Source organism: Acanthamoeba castellanii, assembly GCF_000313135.1.
Source record: "Acanthamoeba castellanii str. Neff unplaced genomic scaffold scf7180000084685, whole genome shotgun sequence".
NCBI lineage: Eukaryota > Discosea > Longamoebia > Acanthamoebidae > Acanthamoeba > Acanthamoeba castellanii.
In genome coordinates this window covers 111,590-130,309 of record NW_004457675.1, presented here as the reverse complement: position 1 = coordinate 130,309, position 18,720 = coordinate 111,590, and the positions used below count along the sequence as shown (strand labels likewise).

The window sequence follows — 18,720 nt, the reverse complement described above, 5'->3', positions numbered from 1 at the left end:
AGAAGAGTTTGTTTGCAGTACCTGGGTGTGTGGAGAGATTAAGAGATGAAGGGGAGGTGTTGCAGAATGTTCGGAACAAGGGCTAAGTAAGTGGTGAAGCTGTTGGTGTGTGGTTGCTTGTGGAATAATGGTTTGAACGATGGAGCGCAGGGGCTCTTTGAAGGTGCGGTGCGAGGGGCACCATGGCGCATCCACAGCTGACCTGCCGTCCTCCTTCCATTTGCTTTTCCTCCGCTTTGTACCTTCCCTGCGCAATCCCCGACCGATTATCCGCATATTTCACATTTTCTACCTACAACCGTTGTTCTATTCACAAAAATTCAAGAATTTTAGGAATGCAGTTCTTATTTTCATTCTTTTTTTCGATGGTTGGATGTGGGCGAGAACTCGTCGGTGCTGGCTGGTCAAGATGGACCACTCTCGCGCGAGGTCGAGGATCTGAAGCGATCACACCACCACCGATGCCCACCTTGCCATCATGACCTCACCCTCCTCTCCCTCTCCCCCCTGCCTCTGCCTCGTCCCCCTCGCGGCCCAGGCCGTGCTGCACCGCCCCGACCTCTCGGCGGGGCTCTCGGCGCCGCTGGCTTGCTGGCCAGGCGGCTGGCGATGTTGAACTTGGGCTGCCCGCGCAGAAGGTTGGTGGCCTCGGGCGTGGCGTCCTCGACGTCGGTCAGCGACGAGGCGGCCGACGATGACGACGACGACGAAGGCGAGGTGAGGGGCGTCAAGGGTGCGACCGGCTGCAGCCGGGCGGTGAGCTCGGCGGCGCCCGCGGAGCCGAAGCAGGCGTGGAGCTGGGCCACGAGGTCGTGGTGGTCGCGGCTGCAGCTGAGCTGGTGCCGCAGGTCGGCCGGGCCGGCGTTGATGATGTCGCGCAGGTTCTCGAAGCGCGAGAGCAGGGCGAGCACGGGCACGATGCCGAGGCCGGGCAGCTCGCGCAGGAAGGCCAGCCGGCGGGCGTTGGCGTCGAGGAAGTCGGCGCCGAGGCCCACCATGCCTCCGCCGTCGAGCATCTCCTTACGGGCCAGGTGGTAGATGAGGTCGGCCGAGTGGGCCTGCGACGAGGAGTGGAGCAGGGAGTAGTGGATGCTGCCCTGCGTCAGCTGCATCAGCGCGTCCATCGACTCGACGTAGTTCCTTCCTCCACTGCGCGGCAGCTCGGTGAGCATCCCGCAACCGCACACAAAACACGATACGCACAGCACGCGCATGACATGCGTGGGTGAGAAGGGAGGACGTACGGCGCGATGCCAGACTTCTCGTCCTGCTCGAGGAGGAAGACCAGACGAAGGCCGACCTTCTCCGCGTCGGCGATGGCCTGGCTTACCTTGTCCCGCTGTCCGCCCTCCTCTAACTCCTTCTGCGTCTTCCTGACCACTGCCAGGCCTATTGATGCCGTATAGTCGTTAGCGTCGTGTCGTGTCGTGCGGCGCCGTGTCGTGTCGTGTCGTGTCGTGTCGTGTCGTGTCGTGTCGTGTCGTGTCGTGTCGTGTCGTGGTACCTCCGTTGCGGCATGAGACCAGGAAGTCGCCTGGTGGTGGCAGGGAGTAGACCACTGGCGGCGCCTTCCACTTGTTGCGCAGGATCTGGGGGATCTGCGATCGGCCGAGCTGCACCGACGACACGATGATGACCGGCGGCGTCTTCTTCCTCGCTCTCCGCAGCTCGGGCGTGCTCGGCATGCGCGGGAGGAGGTGTGCGGGCAACCGCGATGGCGAGTTGACGTCGAGCGGGAAGGGCGACTGGGGCGATGGCGCGGGCGACGACGCGGCGCTGAGTGCCGACAGCGTCACCCCGCGGCGTAGCGGGGAACGCGTCGGCGGGGCGGCCATCGCCGGCGGGGTGAGGAACGCGTTGGGCGACGACGGCGGCGACATCACCGTCGACGTCGACGGCGACGACGACAGCGCCGTAAGGGACGTGAGCGACCGCTTCTTGTTGGACGCTGTCGGCTGCGTCGTCGTGGTGGTCGTTGTCGACGGCACGAGGTAGGGCGAGGGCGGAATGCTCATCGTCCTGCGGAGCGCCGGCTGGTGGTGGCTGTTGCTTGTCGCGCTGATGTCGCTCACCGGCGTCGGCGTTGTGGATTTCGCTGGCGAGGTCGGCGAAGACGACGTGTCGGAGGAGAACGAAAACGAAACGCCCAGACTCCAATTGGCCGCATCGTCGTTGTAGTGTTCGTCGTTGTAGTCGTCGGGCTCCTGCTTGACAGCGGCGGCAGCGGTTTCCTCGATCTGGATGGTTACGTTGCTCTTCCGCAGCTTCTTCGCGGCCGGCTCCTTCTGGGCCTCCTCCTCGTGCTGCGGCGGCAGTGGCTCGTCGAGCGTGCTGGGCAGTTGCGGGAAGGCCGTCGACAGGTCGAGACCCTCGAACTCATCGAGAGCCCCGAGTGTCCAGTTGGGCGTCGCGGCATGCGAGGAATTCGCAGCGAGAGCGGGAGCCGACAGCGGAGTAGCCGGAGCTCTAGCTGGTGGGATCGAAGTCTTGGTCGTGGTCGTCATCGTGGACGTCTTCGAGCTGGAGCTGCCACCTCGCGGCCCCCACATCACCAGATCATCGTCCCCGTAGTCGTCATCGGTCACGACCTCGGCCTCGGCGTCGTTGTCGACATGATCATCGACACCGGCCAGGCCAAAGTCCAGCCGCCGCCCGACCGACACGGCTTGGCCGGGCTGAGGCACGCACGGGGCGCCGCGCTTGATCGACGGCGTGGTGGTGGTGGAGGAGTCTGGCGAAGAGGCGATGAAGGATGACGTGGCGGGTGAGGTCTCCCAGGAGCGCGGGGCGGGGGAGGTCTCGGGCGTGTGCTCGACGAAGCGCATCTTGTACTTGTTGGGCACCTGCCGCTTCGGCGTACGGAAATTGGCCGGACGCGCTGACGCCTGGCTCAGCATCGATTGCCTGACAAGAACCGCAACCTAAGCCACAGTCGTGTGTGTGTGTGTGTGTGTGTGTGTGTCGTGTGTGTGTGTCGTGTGTGTGTGGTGTGTGTGTGGTGTGTGTGGTGTGTGTGTTACCGGTAAATTGCGAGATCGTTTTCTGGTTCTTCGGCATCACTGGCCTCGTCGCTGGGCGACTCCTCCTCTATGGTGCCGTCGCAAATGAATGAATCCAGGTCGCCATTCTCGTCTTCGTCGTCATCGTCGTCATCTTCGTCTTCGTCATCACAGCTGTTCCCAACGGAGGAATGCAAACAATGAAACCCACAGCTCAGCTCTGGACGTACTGTCAGCACGAGGTGGTTCATCGTACCTGGCTTCGTCGTCGACCATGTTGGCGAGCAGTCGCCGGCGCATGGCCGACTCGGTGGCCTTCTTCTTGGGCTCTTCCTTCTTCTTGGTGGGTCCTTCTTCTCTTCGCCGTTTGTTGTTCGGTTCCCTCTTCTGCTTTTCGTTGACGACAACCTCGAAGTCATCTTCTCCTTCATCCTCCACTTCCTCGATCTCCTCTTCCTCCTCCTCGACTTGCTCTTCTTCTCCTTCGTCTTCTTCGTTTTCGTTTTCTTCTTCGTCTTCGTCTTCGCTTTCGAGGTGAATGACTTCGCTCGCCGCCTGCTGCTGCTTGGCTTTCTTGGCCGTAGCGGCGCCCTTCCGCAACCGCCTCCGCTGACGCGGGGCCTCGGCAGGCTCGTGGCTCAGTAGCGAGTTCACCAGCAGGTGGCTGGGCGAGTCCACCGCCGTGGCCCCGCGAGCCACCGACGGCGGAGTGCAGAATTCCTGCAGAATCGAGTCCTCCTCGCTCTGCAGTTGATCGACGCTGGGCTTGTGTTGCAGTGCGACCGGCGCCTTCGCGGTCGCGTCGGCGGCTCGTCCACGCGCGTCTTCGCGCATCTCTTGTGACCCCGCACTCGCTTCGGCGGCGGTCGTGGATCGCGCCTGCTGCGGGGACGGCCCCGCTGGCGCCTTGCGCTTGAGCGACAGCGACCGCCTGGCCAGCTGCGGCTGCTGCGGTGCCACGGTCAGGAAGGCGGCGGCTGCGGCGGTCACCGCCAGTGCTGCTGCAGCGCTCGGCTCGGCTTCCGCCTCAGCCTCCGGAAGACAAGGCGAAGGATTGGGCGAAGGCGACGACGACGGTACGGCAGCGACACTCAGCAGCTGCGGAGAAGTCGGGCCGTGCGCGGTCGCCTTGCGCAGCTCGGAGTCGTCGGACCACCGCTTGGCGGAGAGGCGCGACCCCAGCTTGGTTGTCGGTCTTTCGACCACTGGCGGTTGCGGCGTGGCGGCCTTCTCTTCGTCGCGCTGTACTACCGCGGCAGGCGGCGGCTGCTGGGCGTCAGACTCGCTGGGCTTCGCCTGCAGTCCGTCGAGGTCGATGGCGAGGGCGATTTCGTCGAACATGCTGTCGTCGCCCAACGAAAAGGCCGAGGGCGCCTGCGCCCAGGCCTGGTGCTCCTCTTCCGGCTTCGCCCGGGTGCTGCTCGCCGTCGCCGTCTGGCCAGCCGACAACGAAACCGCACTCGAGTCGAATGCAGCGGTGGCCGCGCTCGAAGTCGCTGAGGGTTTGGGGGCAGACGGTATCGACGTAGGCGTCGACAGAGCGGAATCCTCCGCTGTGGGCGGCGGGCGAGGCGGACAGGGTGATGAAGTCACGACGGGCGGCACGGAAGGCGATTGCTTCATCGCTGGACGGAGGGCGGAGGCTGCCGATGTAGCGGCCGCGGGCGTGTTGGCCAGGCTCGCTTCTCGCTTGGCCTCCAATTCCTTCTCCGCGCTGTCGGTGACAGACGCGAGAAAGAGCGAAGCGAGGCTGGGAAAGAACGAAGACGGCGAGACGGAGGCGTGACTGCCGCCACTGCCGGCCGTGGCCGCGAATACGCCCAGCATGCACTCGTCGAGTACCGCCGGGTCCTCTCTGTCGGCGTGGCTGATCATCAGCATCGGGCAGTCCGCCGGCGCGAACGCCCGTCTCTTCTCCCGCTCCCTCTCCTTCCTCCGCTCCTTCTCGCCCTTCTTCACCTGCCTCCGCCTCTCCCGCTCCGCCGCGGCGATGAAGTCGTCTGCCGCGTCGTCTTCGTCATCGTCGCTGAGTACCACCAGCGTGTGCGCAGCCCCGGCGGCGGTGGGAGGAGTGGCTTGTCGCTGGAGCGCGGTGGCAGGTGGCGCCGGCGCCGCGCTCGACCGGTCATTTCGCGCGACCCCCTCGTTCACGTCCATCACCATTGGCTCGACGCCCATCGCCGTAAGTCCGCCCCAATCGTGAGTCTCGAACTCGTACTCGTCATCGCTCTTCTGCTCCTTCTCTTTGCCCTTGTCCCTCTTCGTGTTGGCGGCGCGTTGCTTCTCGACGACGGCGCGGGGCGGGTCGACCGCCGCCACCGGACCACTCGCGGCCGGCTTGGGCCTCTTGAGCGAGTCGTCGCTGAACGAGACCCGACGCTGGAGATTGCGAAGTCTCGACGAGGTGATATTGCCCGCGGCGGGCTCGGGCGGCTTGGGCGCAGCGGCGCTGGCCGTAGCCTTGGCGCTGGTGGCAGCGCCCTTCTTCTTGGTATCCGCCGACGAGTCGCTCGGGAGCGTGGTGGTGCTCTTCAAGGCTTTTGTTGGCTGGGGTCCCGCCCGGTCGGTGGCCTTCGCCTTGGACTTGGGCTCCTTCGCAGACGAGGGCACGGTCCAGTCGTCAAGTACGCTGTCGTCATCGTCCGACGCATCGTCGTTATCGCGGCGTCTCTCCTCCTCAAGCACGTGAAGATCCTCCTCGGTGAAGATCGAGCTCACTCGGCTGTTTCGTACCGGTGCTGTTGGTACGTTGTGTGTGTGTGTGTGTGTGTGTGTGTGTGTGTGTGTGTGTGGTGTGTCGTGTGTGTGTGTGTGTGTGTGTTGTGTGTCGCGTGTGTCAGCAAGGCTGTGCTGACCTAACAACAAGGACGGGGAGGGTACCGGCCGCAGGTCGTTTCACGTTATGTAGGGCGGCGTGGAAGTCAAATTCGAGCGGATCCTCCTCCTCAGGTGGCGGCTTCGTCAGTTTGGGCTTCTTGGCGGCGCGCGATCGAGTCGCGGGTCGAGCCGCAACCGTTTCGGGTTCGATGTAGTCCATATCCAGGAATTGTTGCATCTGAGGACAGCGTGTGTCACCACATCAACATTTAAATGAATATGTACAGAAATATGTCAAGTTATGGCGGCCCAGCTGTACCTCGTCGCCATAGGCGTCATCGTAGTCGGCCGAGTTATCGTCCATGAATTGCATGACGTTCATCAACAGGAGCGCGCGATCCGAATGGGCGATGTCGTGCACCGGCGTCGGCATTGCCTGTTGGGGCAAACGCAAGGGTGTGAGCTCAAGGCCATTCACGCGCTCTCCGCTCTCGAGACGGGAGTGTGGGATTACCTGGCGATCGAGGTGGGTGTCGAGGGAGAGCGCGGGCAGCTCCACTTCGTCGGTCGCGCCGTAGTTGCTTCGCAGCCAGGCCGCCTGATGCTTGTCAAGATAGGCGCCCCTGGGCACGACGCCGGCCGACTTGCCCCCCTTCGTGCCCTTGACTTTCTTCTTGGGCGACGCAATCGTCATGTGCCGCTCGTCCACCTTGGGCTTGATCTCGACCGGAATCTGCACCATCAGTCAAACACCGAGCCCAGCCGCGCCAGCGTTACCATGACGATCACTCAACTGGTCACCACCAGCGGCCGCAGCATTTCGAATGCACTGTGGTACCTACCATGCGCGGACACTCCTTGTAGAGGGCGAAGCTCTCGGGCTTCATGATCTTCATGTTAATGCTCTTGCTGGTCTGCTGGCTCTTCTTGAACACGGCCTCCTCGGCGCCCTCGGTCACCAGCACAACTGAAGTCGTGCCCCCCCCCAATCGTCAGTTTGAGAGCGGACGGAAGGCGGTGGTGCGAACGCCCAAGAATGAAGGGTGGTAGAAGTGGTACCGCATCGGCCGTCGCGCTTGCGGCCGGTTCGGCCCATGCGCTGGACCATGCGAGTGGGCGACGCCTGGGCGTCGAAGCAGATGATGAGGTCGACCTCGCCGATGTCGAGGCCCTCCTCACCAATGCAGGTGGACACCAGCGTGTTGTAGCCGCCCTTCTTGAACTCCTCGATGACCCGGCTCTGCTCCTTCTGTGTGAAACCCGCAGACGATCGCCCTACGCCCTGGCCAACGAACGGCATGGACTTGATGTGCGGGGCGTGAGGCGCGAGAAGCTCGCAGATCTCCTCGACCGTGTCACGGAACTGAGCGAAGATCATGACCCGCGTGTTCCCTCCAGGGCTCCGCTCTGCAGAGACGAATTAAAAACAAACACGTGCGTGTGCGTGTGCGTGTGCGTGTGCGTGTGACGGCGGAGTGAGAGGTAAGCCACGTACGGAAGTGTTGGAGAACGAGTTCCTCGACCTTTTGGAGCTTCGGATGGTTGAAGCCGGCATTGTCGGCAAACTCTTCGAGCATGAGCATCAAGTTGTGGAACTGGGGCATGTTGACCAGCGCCTTCTTCGACTTGGCCGTGCCCTCTTTGTTCGCCTGCACCTCCTCTCGCAAATCTGAAGAAGAGAGACTTAGCTCAGCTGGCGTCACGTCTGCAGTAACGAATGAAAGCGAAGAAGCCTTAGAGGGAGTAGGTACCGGACAGGTAGTTCTTGGTGGCCCTGAACCCATAGGTGTTGAGAAGGCCCCAGGCGTGGTAGAGCGTGATGGCCAGAGCGAACTGAGAGTGCACTTGGCCGTAGGCGTTGGGCGGAATGGCGGGCGAGGGATGTCCCTCGAACTTGCGTTTGGCGTCAAGCAGAAGAAACCTGCTGGCCTGGTTGGGAGAGAATATATAAAAATATATACATATATGTGAACACACACGGCACACACACCACATACACGCGACACGACACGACACACACACAGACACGACATACACACAGACACAACACGCACACGCACACGCACGCACAAGACAGCACGAGGTCTGACCTGCACGAACCTTCTCGGGCTCGTTCGTCCAAAAGGCGCGCATGTTGTGGAGCTTGTCGAGAGGTATCTTGAGGAGTTCGATGAACAGACTGCGCGCGGCGTTGAGCTCGGGCGTGAGCGACAGCCGCACCATCTCCAGCTTGGTGCTGTGAATGTAGGCCCGCACGTCGATGTCCTCTGACGTACGCACCTCCAGGTTCGAGATGAGCAGATTGTGGATGACCTGCTGCACCTGCTCCATGTTGGCTGGGCGGAGAAGAAGCGTCAGGCCTCGCTCCCAAGTCGACAGTAAATGCAGGGGAAAAAGAGAGACGCACAGCCAGGAGTGGCACTGAGCGCGAGAATGCGAAAGTGGCGCGTGGCAGAGGCGATCGCTTTCACCACGGTGCAGTAGGCGTAGTTGCCCAGAGCGCGGTGGGCCTCGTCGACCACGAGACACACGATGGACTTGGCGTCGCAGGCCTGCCTGCTGATGTCGTTCGTGAGGATCTGGGGCGTCACGTAGAAGACGCGCTTCGAGCGCCACGCCTCGCGTCTCTTCTCGGGCGAGATCTGGCCGGTCATCGTCACAGTGTCATCTGCGGCCCGACATGCCCCGAGGCAGGTGGTCAGTTTAGTTTAGCCCTAAGAGCTCACGTGAACGGCATATGCGATCCGCACCCTCAGGCAAGCCCATGATTTGGTAACAGGCCGTGATCTGCTGCGCGACCAGCGGTTTCGTGGGCGCCATGAAGACTACCTTGCCCTCGGGAAACCAGCGGTAGAAGTTGTACATGACTGTGGTGTGTGTGTGTGTCAGTCTAATGGTCACCAGCACCCAAACCCAGCGGGGTCAGTACCCACGGCGGCGATGAACGTTTTGCCCAGGCCTGTCGGCAAACTCACCAGGGTGTTGCGGAATAGGGCCTTCCTGGTGATCGAGTACTGGTAGTCCCTGCGCGGGTAGTTGGCTGCAGCCGTGTGCGGGTGTGGAGCAATGAGACGCTGGCCGGGCACGCACACGCACGCGCGCGCGCGCCACACACACACGCAACACACACATGCACATGCACCAAAAGGTGAGGCGCGCGTACAGGGATATATCCACGAGTCCGCAGCGTCGAGGTCGAGCCGCGGTGGCTCGTCATCCTCGGGCTCGGGGAAGTGGAACGCGAGGTCGATGCTCCCGCCGCTCTTCCGCCTACCACCGCCGCCACCGCCGTTTGTTCGCTCTTCGCCTTCATCGTCGCGCTCCGCTTCGTCTCCCTCCTCGCCAGCCTGCGCTTGCTCCTCCTCGTCATCGGGAAAGGACTTGCCCCTTCCGCGCCCTCTGCCTTTGACGATTCCCTGCGCACCGCCTCGGCCGCGGGCTCCTCCCCCTCGACAACCCCGGCCCCGTCCGCGCCCGCCGCTTCCTCCACCACCCGCCGACGGCGATGCGATCTCGCCGCGGCCCCTTCCGCGCCCGCCGCGCAACGCGGGCGAAGGAGCGGCCGGGCTCCGCTGCGTTTGTGTAGACTTGCCCTTGAGCAAGTAGGAGCCGGGCGTCGATGGCGTCGCTGCAGTTGTGACTGTGGCGGCTGTGGTGCGGCTCGTGGTGGTGGAGCTCATCAGCCGCTGCTCGGCCTGCTGCATGCTCCGACTGCGGAGGGCTGAGTTGGCGAACAGTGACGCGCTACCAGAGGAAGCAGGAGTGGAGGAAGAGGAAGAGGAAGAAGAGAAGGCGGGCGAGGGAGAACGAGAGGTGAGAGAGGTGAGCGAGGGGCGAGGCGACGAGGCTGCCGTGCTGGCAGGTGAGGTAGAGGTAGAGGTAGAGGTAGAGGTAGAGGTAGAGGTAGAGGTAGAGGTAGAGGTAGAGGTAGAGGTAGAGGCGAAGGCGGGTGCAGAGGTGGGTCGAGGGGCGGAGGCCGAGGAGGTGAACTGCAGTGTTGGCCTTTGAGTGAAGCGGGGCTTCTGCGTCAGGGTAGTTGTATTGGCGGCATGTGGCTGCTGGTGATTGGCAGCAGGCTGGCGACTCTGTGCTGTGTGATTTAATTCGATTTGGCTGAGCTCAGCCAGAAAGGCCGGGTCAAAATAGTCGTCCTTCATTGAGTACATGAAGAAATCCAATTAGCGTGAATCACTTGATGCCACGGCGTTGCAGAAAAATAAATGGTCAGAGGTACGTACCATGGAGGGTGGCCAAACGAGGGGTACCGGCCTTGTGCTTCTGTTCCCCTTTGATGTTCAAGCTTGATGTGTTGTTCGCCCCTTTTCTCGACTTCCGCTAAGAGTTTCGGAGTCACGCCCTTTTCAAGCTAAAAACCTGATTTTTGTCCCATTCAGTTGGCAATTTGCAGATGGAGTCACGAATGACCCTTGTCACCGGACTCGCTGGTGCCTGCGTACGCAGCATACTGCTCTCCTTCTCATTTTCTCTTTTCATCTCCCGCTTATACCCTCCTCTTTTCTTTCAATTGAAATCCAATCCACGTAGGGCGTGGCGGGGAGGGTGCTGGGGCGAGGATTGGGCAGCGGTGGTTTATTGTCCGCTGTGTCGGTGGTCGCGGCCACCACGTCAGCCTCTCCGGGCGCTGCCGTGGGAGACGTCACTGGCATGAGCTCCGGCTCTTCCTCGGGCAGCGGCGGCGGTCTGCTGGCCGGCCTGCAGGCGGCAGAGGCAGCGTGGGCCGTGTGGCCCGGCGGTGCCCTCCTCTCGCAGTGGCTCGGCAAGCCCACCCTTGGTACGCCGCACCATCAAAGCTTCTCTGCCTTCGACTCCAAATCGGATGACCAGCGCAACTCGCGATCACGGGTGTGGTGCAAACCCAGGCGATGGCTGGGGCGGGCTGCTGTGGCGTGTGGCGTTGGTCGTGGCGGCCGCCGCAGCCGGCGAGGCGCTCCGCGTTGTCGTGCAGAGCGCCGGCGAGCGCATGTGGGAGCGTATCACAGAGCTCACCACAACCACCGCCACGGTACCGGCCATCCACTTTCCCACTATAACGTGTGCGTGCGTGGTGTTCGAGCGCTAAATGACTTGCCTTTGGGTTGCGCAGCTGGACAGCGACGACGAAGCGTACAGGTGGCTGCTCCTGTGGCTGGCCGACCACCCGTCGTTCAAGACGTCGCACTCCTACCAGGTCACCTCGTCCATGCACAAGTGCGTACGCCTTCCATACGTGACGTGACGTGGTCTGTGGGCCACACACACAGGGAGATGGGAGAGCGTTTGGGACTCATTGAGCGCCTCGCCGCCATCGCAGGTACGCCCGCTCGGTCGCGGGCGAGGAGGAGGAGGAGAACGGCAACGGTGTGTGGTTCACCCCGGGCTCGGGCTCGCACTGGTTCCGCTTCAGAAACAAATACGTCCTTCTCCGTCGCACGAGCTCAGGTACGGCACACAACAAACTCTACTCAAGTGGAGAGCGAAGCAAACGAAGCATTGTTATTTTCCTTCCGGTTGGCTCTGATTCAGGTTCGCGCTACTCGAACGAGGGCATTCGCGGAACCGATCGAATCAGCATCATGATGCTGGGCAAGGCGACGGCGCGCAGCCAGATCAGCAGCCTCATCGAAGAGGTACCACTTCAGTCCCACTGGTCGTGCTCTATCGATTTATATTTCTTAATTCCGCTTAACTTTTGCGCAGGCGCGGCTGACGGCAGCGAATAAGGACAAATCGCGCACGGTCGTGTACGTGGGCGACCAGTACGGCAACTGGGCGCGCTCGACGGCGCGCAGCATCCGTCCGCTCTCCAGCGTCATCCTGGAGGAGGGCGTCGAGGAGAAGCTGGTTCGCGACGCCAAGGACTTCCTGCGGAGCGCCAAGTGGTACTCCGACCGCGGCATTCCGTACCGCAGGGGCTATCTCCTTCACGGTACGCAGTTTTTCCATTCGCCCCAGATCCCGTGTTGTGTGCGTGTGTGTGCGCGCGCGCGTGTGTGCGGTGTGCGGTGTTAATCACGCTCCCCCCACAGGCAAACCTGGATGTGGTAAGACTTCGTTTATCACCGCTCTGGCCGGCGAAGTGCGCATGAACATCTACGTCATCAACCTTGCCAGCAAAGGTGTGTGTTTCTCTCTTCAGTGCACACTGTGTCGCAAACACGTTTCATATCTTCTTCTCTTTTCTGTGCAGCGCTCAATGACGAGGTGTTGGCCGAGCTCATGCGCGGCGTTCCCTACCGGGGTATTGTGCTGTTCGAGGACATCGACGCCGCCTTCGTGCCCAACGGCCCGGGCGACGGCAGCGAAAGCGACAGCGAGGACGAGGGCCGAGGCCGAGCCAGAGAGAACCTCGGCAACGGGGTCACCTTCAGCGGTCTCCTCAACGTCTTGGTACGTACTCTCCAGTCCCGCGGCCGTGTGTTGCGTGTGTGTCGTGTGTCGTGTGTGCCGTGTGTGCCGTGTGCCGTGTGTCGTGTGGCTCATATGTTCTTCCTCCGGCTAGGATGGTGTTGCGTCGGCGGAGGGCCGTGTGGTGTTCTTCACCACCAACCACTTCTCGCGCCTGTCGAAGGCCCTGATCCGACCCGGCCGGGTGGACGTGATCGTCAAGGTGGGCCTCGCCACCGTCACGCAGGCGCGTCGCATGTTCCACCGATTCTACGAGGAGCTCGACGAGGCCGAGGCCCTGGCCGATCGGTTCGCCGCGAGCTTCCTCCCCGACTCGGTGTCCATGGCCCAGCTGCAGGCCTACCTCATGAACTACAAGGAGGACCCACACGGCGCGCTCCGCGATGCGCCCACGCTACTCTTTCCCGCGACCACCGCCAAGGCCGCACCAGAGCTGTGACACGGACGCGTGTCATGTGTGTCGTGTCGTGTGTGTCGTGTGCGGTGTATCGAGTGCGGTTGCCACAATGTTTGGAATTCCAAACGAACAAAGCGAACAACGCAGGACGAGAGCAGTTCCCAACTCGACTTGGGCCTTGTGGCGCTACGCGAATCGAGAATCAATCAAAAGAAGACAACAGAAGAGGAAGACCTGAAGATGGAAGACAAGTACAGGAGGGAAGTGGTGCCGCAGGGTTCGCGTAACGTGCAGCCGTACCCGTGGCTCGAGGTCACTACGCTGCCTCGATTGCCGATCCCAACGATCGAGGAGACGGCACGTCGGTACGACGAGTACCTCCAGCCACTGCTCGCCGAGGCCAGCCCCGCCGATCTGGCCCGCACGCGTCGATTCGTGGCCGATTTTGTGAAACACGATGCCGCAGGGCTGCAGGCCGATCTGCACAACCTCGCCCGCGTGTCGCCCACGAGCTGGCTCGAGGGCTGGTGGGACACTGGCTACCTCGAGTTCCGAGTGCCCTCCTTCATCAACGTCAACCCCTTCTTCGTGTTCAAGGCCGACCCCGCCAACCCTGCTCAGGTCCCCTCAATCGCTGTTATAAGATTAAGGCTTTATCTTTTATTTTTGCTATTAATTATTTATTTGCTAATTAAATTTATTTATTTGTTTAGCTTCTGTCCATTATTTTATTACGATTTATTTAATTTTGACTTGATATTTTTCTTTCTTTTATTTCCGGCGCTACACGACAGACTGCACGAGCGGCGCAGATCGTGGGCAGTGCAGTGCGCTTCTACAAGAAGGTGGCCACCAAGGGTGGGCTCACGCCCGACCTCGAGCGTAAGACGCCGCTGTGCATGACCCAGTACGGCCGCGTGTTCGCCACCGCCCGCATCCCGCTCCCCGGCCGCGACGCCGTCTACTCGTGGACCGGCGTGCGCCACATCGTCGTACTCCGCAAGCGCCAGTTCTTCACGCTTGACGTGCTGACGTCAGCCGGCGAGGCCGTGGCGGAGTCCCACATCCACGCGCAGCTGGACGCGGTCGTGCGCGAGGCCGACCGGCCCGGCACCCACCAGTCATTCCCCATCGGCGCCCTCACCGCCGAGGACCGCGACGCGTGGAGCGCCGCCCGCGCCGAACTGGTGCGCGCGCACCCGATCAACGTCGCGTCGCTCGAGGTGGTCGACCGCGCCCTGTTCGTGCTGGTGCTCGAGGACGAGGCGCCGGCCGACCTCGACGCCACCGCGCGCCTGTTCCTCCACGGCGACGTGCGCAATAGGTGGTTCGACAAGCTGCAGTTCCTGGTGTGCGCCAACGGCGTGGCGGGCGTCAACATGGAGCACTCGCCCATCGACGGACACACCATCCTGCGCCTGCTCACCGAGATCCACAACGAGGTGCTCGCCCGCAACGGCACCATTCTCACCGAGGGTCCCACCGCCCCGGCACCCAGGTACCACACCAACACCAACATTACTCGCATTCCTGTCTCTCTAGTTTAACGGTTCTTGCCAGACGTCTGGAATGGATCGTGCCCGCCAGCTCGCCGGTGGCCGATGCCCTGGAGGCTGCCAAGGTATCTAGAGATATATATATATATATTTCTATATATATTTTTATATATATAAAACTATATCTCTAAATTAGCAGGACTAACTCTCCGCGGTTTGGCTGATTGTATCAGGTGCACGCTGGCGAGTTGATCGCCAAGACGGACACGTCGGTGCTCATTTTCAAGGACTTTGGTCAGAAGAGGATTGTCGGTGCGTTGCCAGCCTCCTGGTGTGCTACATCGCCACGCCGCAGTGGTGGTGGGCCAGAGCCGGTGGCTGACATGTCTTTGTCCGACCCTCGGCCCAGAGCGCAAGGTCAGCCCTGACGGGTTCGTGCAGATGGCCTACCAGCTGGCCTACTACAAGCTGTACAAGAAGACCGCTTCCACCTACGAGGTATCACACCACCGCACACACGCACACGCACCACCGCACACGCACCACCGCACACACACACACACACACACACACAGAGAGAGAGAGAGAGACTCACCCTGTTTTGTTGCGTTGCGGCGTGCCAACAGTCCGTGCAGATGAAGCAGTACTATCACGGCCGCACCGAGTGCCTCCGCTCCGTCACCAACGAGTCCGTCCACTTCACCAAGACCGTAAGCTCCTCGACACCATTTTATTATTATTGTTATTATTCATTAATTTAATCCCATTTTTATTTTATATTTGTTATTATAACTGAAACTGACTTGACTTAATCGACCATGGTCGGTCAACAACGCACAGTTCACGTGCCCGAAGGCCGACAATGCGAAGAAGGAAGCGGCGCTCCGACAGGCGATCGAGGCCCACGGACGACGAGCCAAGGAGTGCAAGGAGGGCAGGGGCGTGGACAGGCACTGGCTGGGCCTCAAGTCCATCGCCCGGCACAAGGAGCAGTGGTACCCGGGCTTCGTCATGCCCGAAATGTTCTCCGTACGCAACCGCAGGCATTCCCGATTTCTTCTCCCGCGCTTGACTAAGTTGGTGTGTGTGTCGTGTGTGTGCGTGTGTCGTGTGTGTGTCGTGTGTGTGCGTGTGTCGTGTGTGCGTGTGTCGTGTGCGTCGTGTAGGATCCGTCGTACTCGAAGCTGTTCGGGTCGGTGCTGTCGACTTCCAACTGCGGCACGCGGGCGCTTGATCTCTTCGGCTTCGGTCCGGTCATGGACGACGGCTTTGGTCTGGGCTACATGATCCACCCCGAGGTACCCACCACCTCATCGACACTCAAGCCTCGAACACCGCCTTGTCAGTGGGGCCGCCCAATAACTGAGCAAACACAACAACAACAACAACAACAACTAATCAACCGACCACCAAACCCACCAGGCGATCCACATCTGCGTGTCCAACTTCCACGGACAGGCTGCCGCGTTTGCCGCCGCTCTCCGGGAGTCGCTGGTGCAGATGCTCGCCATCCTCTCCACCTCCACCCCCGCCCAGGCCCGCCTCTAGAGTGCTGGGCTCGCTTCAAGACTCTGCGACAAAGCAAAGCAAAGCAAAAGTGTTCAATCAGCAGTTTAATCAATCGTCATCAGCTCAGGATGCAATGCAACGGCCTTCATGAGAGCAGGTCGGGCGCGCCCTTCATGGGACTGATGAGGATGTCGGACAGGCGGCCCTGGAGCAGCTGCAGCTTGGGCGGCGCCTGGGGCGCGGCGTCGGGCGACGGGTTGTGGGTGTGCGAGGGCGGGTGATCGGCCACGAAGTCGCCCGGCAGGAAGGCCCACGCCGGCGGCTGTGCCGCCAGTATGCCCATGCGCTGGAACGCCGCCGCCACCAGCTGCGAACAGAACCACGTCCCCTCCGCCGGCACCGCCTGCAGCCATAGTGGGATCCCCCCCTCATCAGACACACACACGCACACACCACCGCACACGCACACACCACCGCACACGCACACGCACGTGCACGCATTAAGGAGGCGGCGTACTCCAGTGCCGTAGGTTTTGACGATGTCGAGTAGGGAGCAGTAGGGCTTGCCCGCGATCTCCTGGGCAAAGTCGGTCAAGGCCTGCAGCATCTCGGGCGTTCGGTTCACCTCGAGCCGTCGTATGGCGATCTTGGCCGTCTCGCGGTAGAAGTCGAGCCGGTGGTCCAATCGGAAGATCCGCACGCCGTCCACGATCGCCTCCAGCAGAAACAGGCCCTCGTTGTCCGGCCTGCGCAGAGCCGTGGCGCGACAGCCGATATAAGTAGCCGCTCATGTGGGGCGTGTGCGGTGGGGCGTGTGCGGTGGGGCGTGTGCGGTGGGGCACACGTGTGTCGCGACTCGTGGGTAGGTGTATCACCTGGGCACGACGAGGCCGATGTGGTCCCACTCGGAGCCCTGCACGATCTTGATCGTCTGCCGCACGAGCTCCGTGTTGGAGAACAGCACCACGTCGCCCGGCAGCGCACGCAGCGGAATCGCTCGCGACGGCTTACCAAAGTACGCCAACAGTCCCGCCTCTGTAACAGAGTTCGAACACTGCGTCAGTCCACGACGCACGACACGACACGACACGACACGACACGACACGACACGTACGAGGTTGGAGGGACTTTTGGAGGATGATGTGCAATTGGCCGAGGGGCGGCTCGGGAGGCGGCTGCAGCAGGGTCTCGAGCGACCAGGTCTTGGCGGGCGGGCGGAGCGGCAGCCAGACGTCGTGCACGGCCTCGTCTTCGAGCGTCTCGAGCACCACGTAGGCCTCGCCCAGGGCCAGCTCCTGCGCGAAGAGCCGGCCGGCCCGGTTGCGCACGGTGAGGATGAGCACGGCGTTGTCGGCGATGGTCATGGGCAGGTCGTCCTCCTCGGTCAACGCGGCGTCGATCGTGCGTCGGTAGATGAACGTGAGCCCCGCATTCCACACGGGCGTCTTCTCCTCGGCGCTCCACGTTCTGAATTCCTGCACATTAAAATAATAAAATTAACTAATTACCAATTAATTATTTAATTATTTAATTATTTTAATCGTATTATTTATTATATTATTAATAAATAAAAATAATAATGGAGAAAAAGTACGCACTTGGGTGCCGCTGCCCAACTGTACGGCGCAGTAGAGGGCGGGCGTGGTGGTGCCGCTGCCGAAGAAGCCCCAGCCGGTCGAGGTCGGGATCTGCAGATCGCGCGCCTCCACCACTGCGACAATGCATAAATTAATTATCAAAAAACAAATACAAATACAAATAATAAATAATAAAGCCAGAGACGGCGGAGCCTACCGATGCAGTCGACGTAGACGGTGGGCGGCAGCCGGTCATCATCACTTTCCTCGGCCTCGGCTTCGTCGTCGTCGTCCGCGTATGTACGCGACTTCTTCTTTTTTTCGTTTTTGTGGGCGACTTTTTCTTGCCCTTCGTCTTCGCTTTTGTCTTTGTTTTCTTCTTCTTCCTCTCGATCGGGATGACCTGCTGTACGTTCGTGTGCGTATGAGACGTAGCTCGCCTACCCACGTGGGTGGCTACGTGTCGTGTGTGTGCGTGTGTGCGTGTGTGTCGTGTGTGTGTGCGCGTGCGCGTGTGCGTCACAGGTATGCGCGGACGTGGGCGCACCTCATCGGAGGCCTGTGGCTGCAGATCGAGAAGGCCACGGCGCAGTTCCGCCATTGCACCTCCTGCTGGCGGTTCGTCGGTTGCTGACCTCTCCGATTTAGACTTGGCATTCTGCTCACCGAGACCACATTTCATCATCAGATCGCGTGCGTGTCGTGTGCGTGCGTGTGCTGTGTGCGGCGTGTGTGTGCGTGTGCGTGTGCGCTGCGTTGTTGGAAGATCAGATGCGAACCTTCTTCTTGGTCTTTGACTTCTTCTTTTTCTTCCCCTCCTTCTGTGTTTCTTTGCTTCGCGGTGTCAGCGCCTCGCAGCTCTCCCCACTACTCTCCCCGTCCGCCCTTGCGCTACCGTCTTCGCGCCTGTGCTCCTTCGCTTTCGCTTTCTTCTTCGTCTTCTTCTTCGTCTTTGACTTCGTGGTCGTCGTTGTTGTGGAGGTGAGGTCGCTGTCGGGCTCTGCGACGGCGTCTTCCTCCCGCGACGAGAGCCGACCCAAGCCCAGCGCTTCGCGGGCGCGCGTAGGGGTTCGACCAGAGGACTCGCTCTTCTCGCCCGAGCGCCATTGCGCCGCCGACGCCTGCGCCGCGGCAGAAGTCTCGACGGCCACCACCACAGCTGCCGCGCTCGCCTCTGACAACGTCATCCCTGCGTGAAGAGCATGAGAGCTATTAATTGTAATAAACGGCTTCTTGATGATGAGTATATATTAAATAATTAAATTGAAGATCAACGAAAGAGATTCTCCAAGATAATTTCAAATTGGAATTGCGTAGATAAACGCAAGATTATTTTACACGTACGGTGGGTGCCGAGAGAGGGAGAAGCTGGTGCAACCGACGTTGCTCGCTCACGGCCGCCTGGCCGGTCCTCCATCTTGTGTGTTGTCTTGGTGTACAAGGAATGTGAAAGAAAGAAAGAAAGAAATTGAAAATAAAGCGAAATGGATTGGCGGAGAAACATGTTGAGGAGAGAAGCA

General features: G+C 61.0%; 3 protein-coding genes across 3 annotated transcripts; 1 reads left to right on the top strand and 2 right to left on the bottom strand.

Annotated features, from left to right (window-relative positions):
- Positions 1 to 476: 476 nt before the first annotated feature.
- ACA1_376610 (DEAD/DEAH box helicase domain containing protein) lies at positions 477 to 9,520 on the bottom strand (the record flags this gene model as incomplete). The annotated part of the gene is made up of 17 exons (XM_004353664.1): positions 477 to 1,149; positions 1,245 to 1,380; positions 1,505 to 2,904; positions 3,021 to 3,173; positions 3,256 to 5,737; positions 5,880 to 6,054; positions 6,136 to 6,252; positions 6,331 to 6,549; positions 6,659 to 6,783; positions 6,876 to 7,223; positions 7,312 to 7,485; positions 7,568 to 7,745; positions 7,917 to 8,152; positions 8,239 to 8,484; positions 8,567 to 8,683; positions 8,746 to 8,856; positions 8,980 to 9,520. The coding sequence occupies 17 exons, from the start codon at positions 9,518 to 9,520 to the stop codon at positions 477 to 479; spliced, it is 7,431 nt and encodes a 2,476-aa protein (XP_004353716.1).
- A 961-nt stretch (positions 9,521 to 10,481) lies between these two features.
- On the top strand, positions 10,482 to 15,662 carry ACA1_376600 (Choline/Carnitine oacyltransferase superfamily protein; the record flags this gene model as incomplete). The annotated part of the gene is made up of 18 exons (XM_004353663.1): positions 10,482 to 10,608; positions 10,697 to 10,839; positions 10,921 to 11,024; positions 11,128 to 11,255; positions 11,340 to 11,443; positions 11,514 to 11,742; positions 11,843 to 11,932; positions 12,004 to 12,203; positions 12,316 to 12,656; positions 12,777 to 13,239; positions 13,413 to 14,116; positions 14,179 to 14,239; positions 14,348 to 14,426; positions 14,524 to 14,612; positions 14,741 to 14,824; positions 14,955 to 15,143; positions 15,281 to 15,412; positions 15,537 to 15,662. The coding sequence occupies 18 exons, from the start codon at positions 10,482 to 10,484 to the stop codon at positions 15,660 to 15,662; spliced, it is 3,393 nt and encodes a 1,130-aa protein (XP_004353715.1).
- Positions 15,663 to 15,768: 106 nt separating this feature from the next.
- On the bottom strand, positions 15,769 to 18,617 carry ACA1_376590 (uncharacterized protein; the record flags this gene model as incomplete). Its single annotated transcript, XM_004353662.1, has 9 exons — positions 15,769 to 16,026; positions 16,141 to 16,369; positions 16,499 to 16,658; positions 16,738 to 17,098; positions 17,222 to 17,334; positions 17,418 to 17,603; positions 17,738 to 17,858; positions 17,980 to 18,389; positions 18,545 to 18,617. The coding sequence occupies 9 exons, from the start codon at positions 18,615 to 18,617 to the stop codon at positions 15,769 to 15,771; spliced, it is 1,911 nt and encodes a 636-aa protein (XP_004353714.1).
- Positions 18,618 to 18,720: the final 103 nt, after the last annotated feature.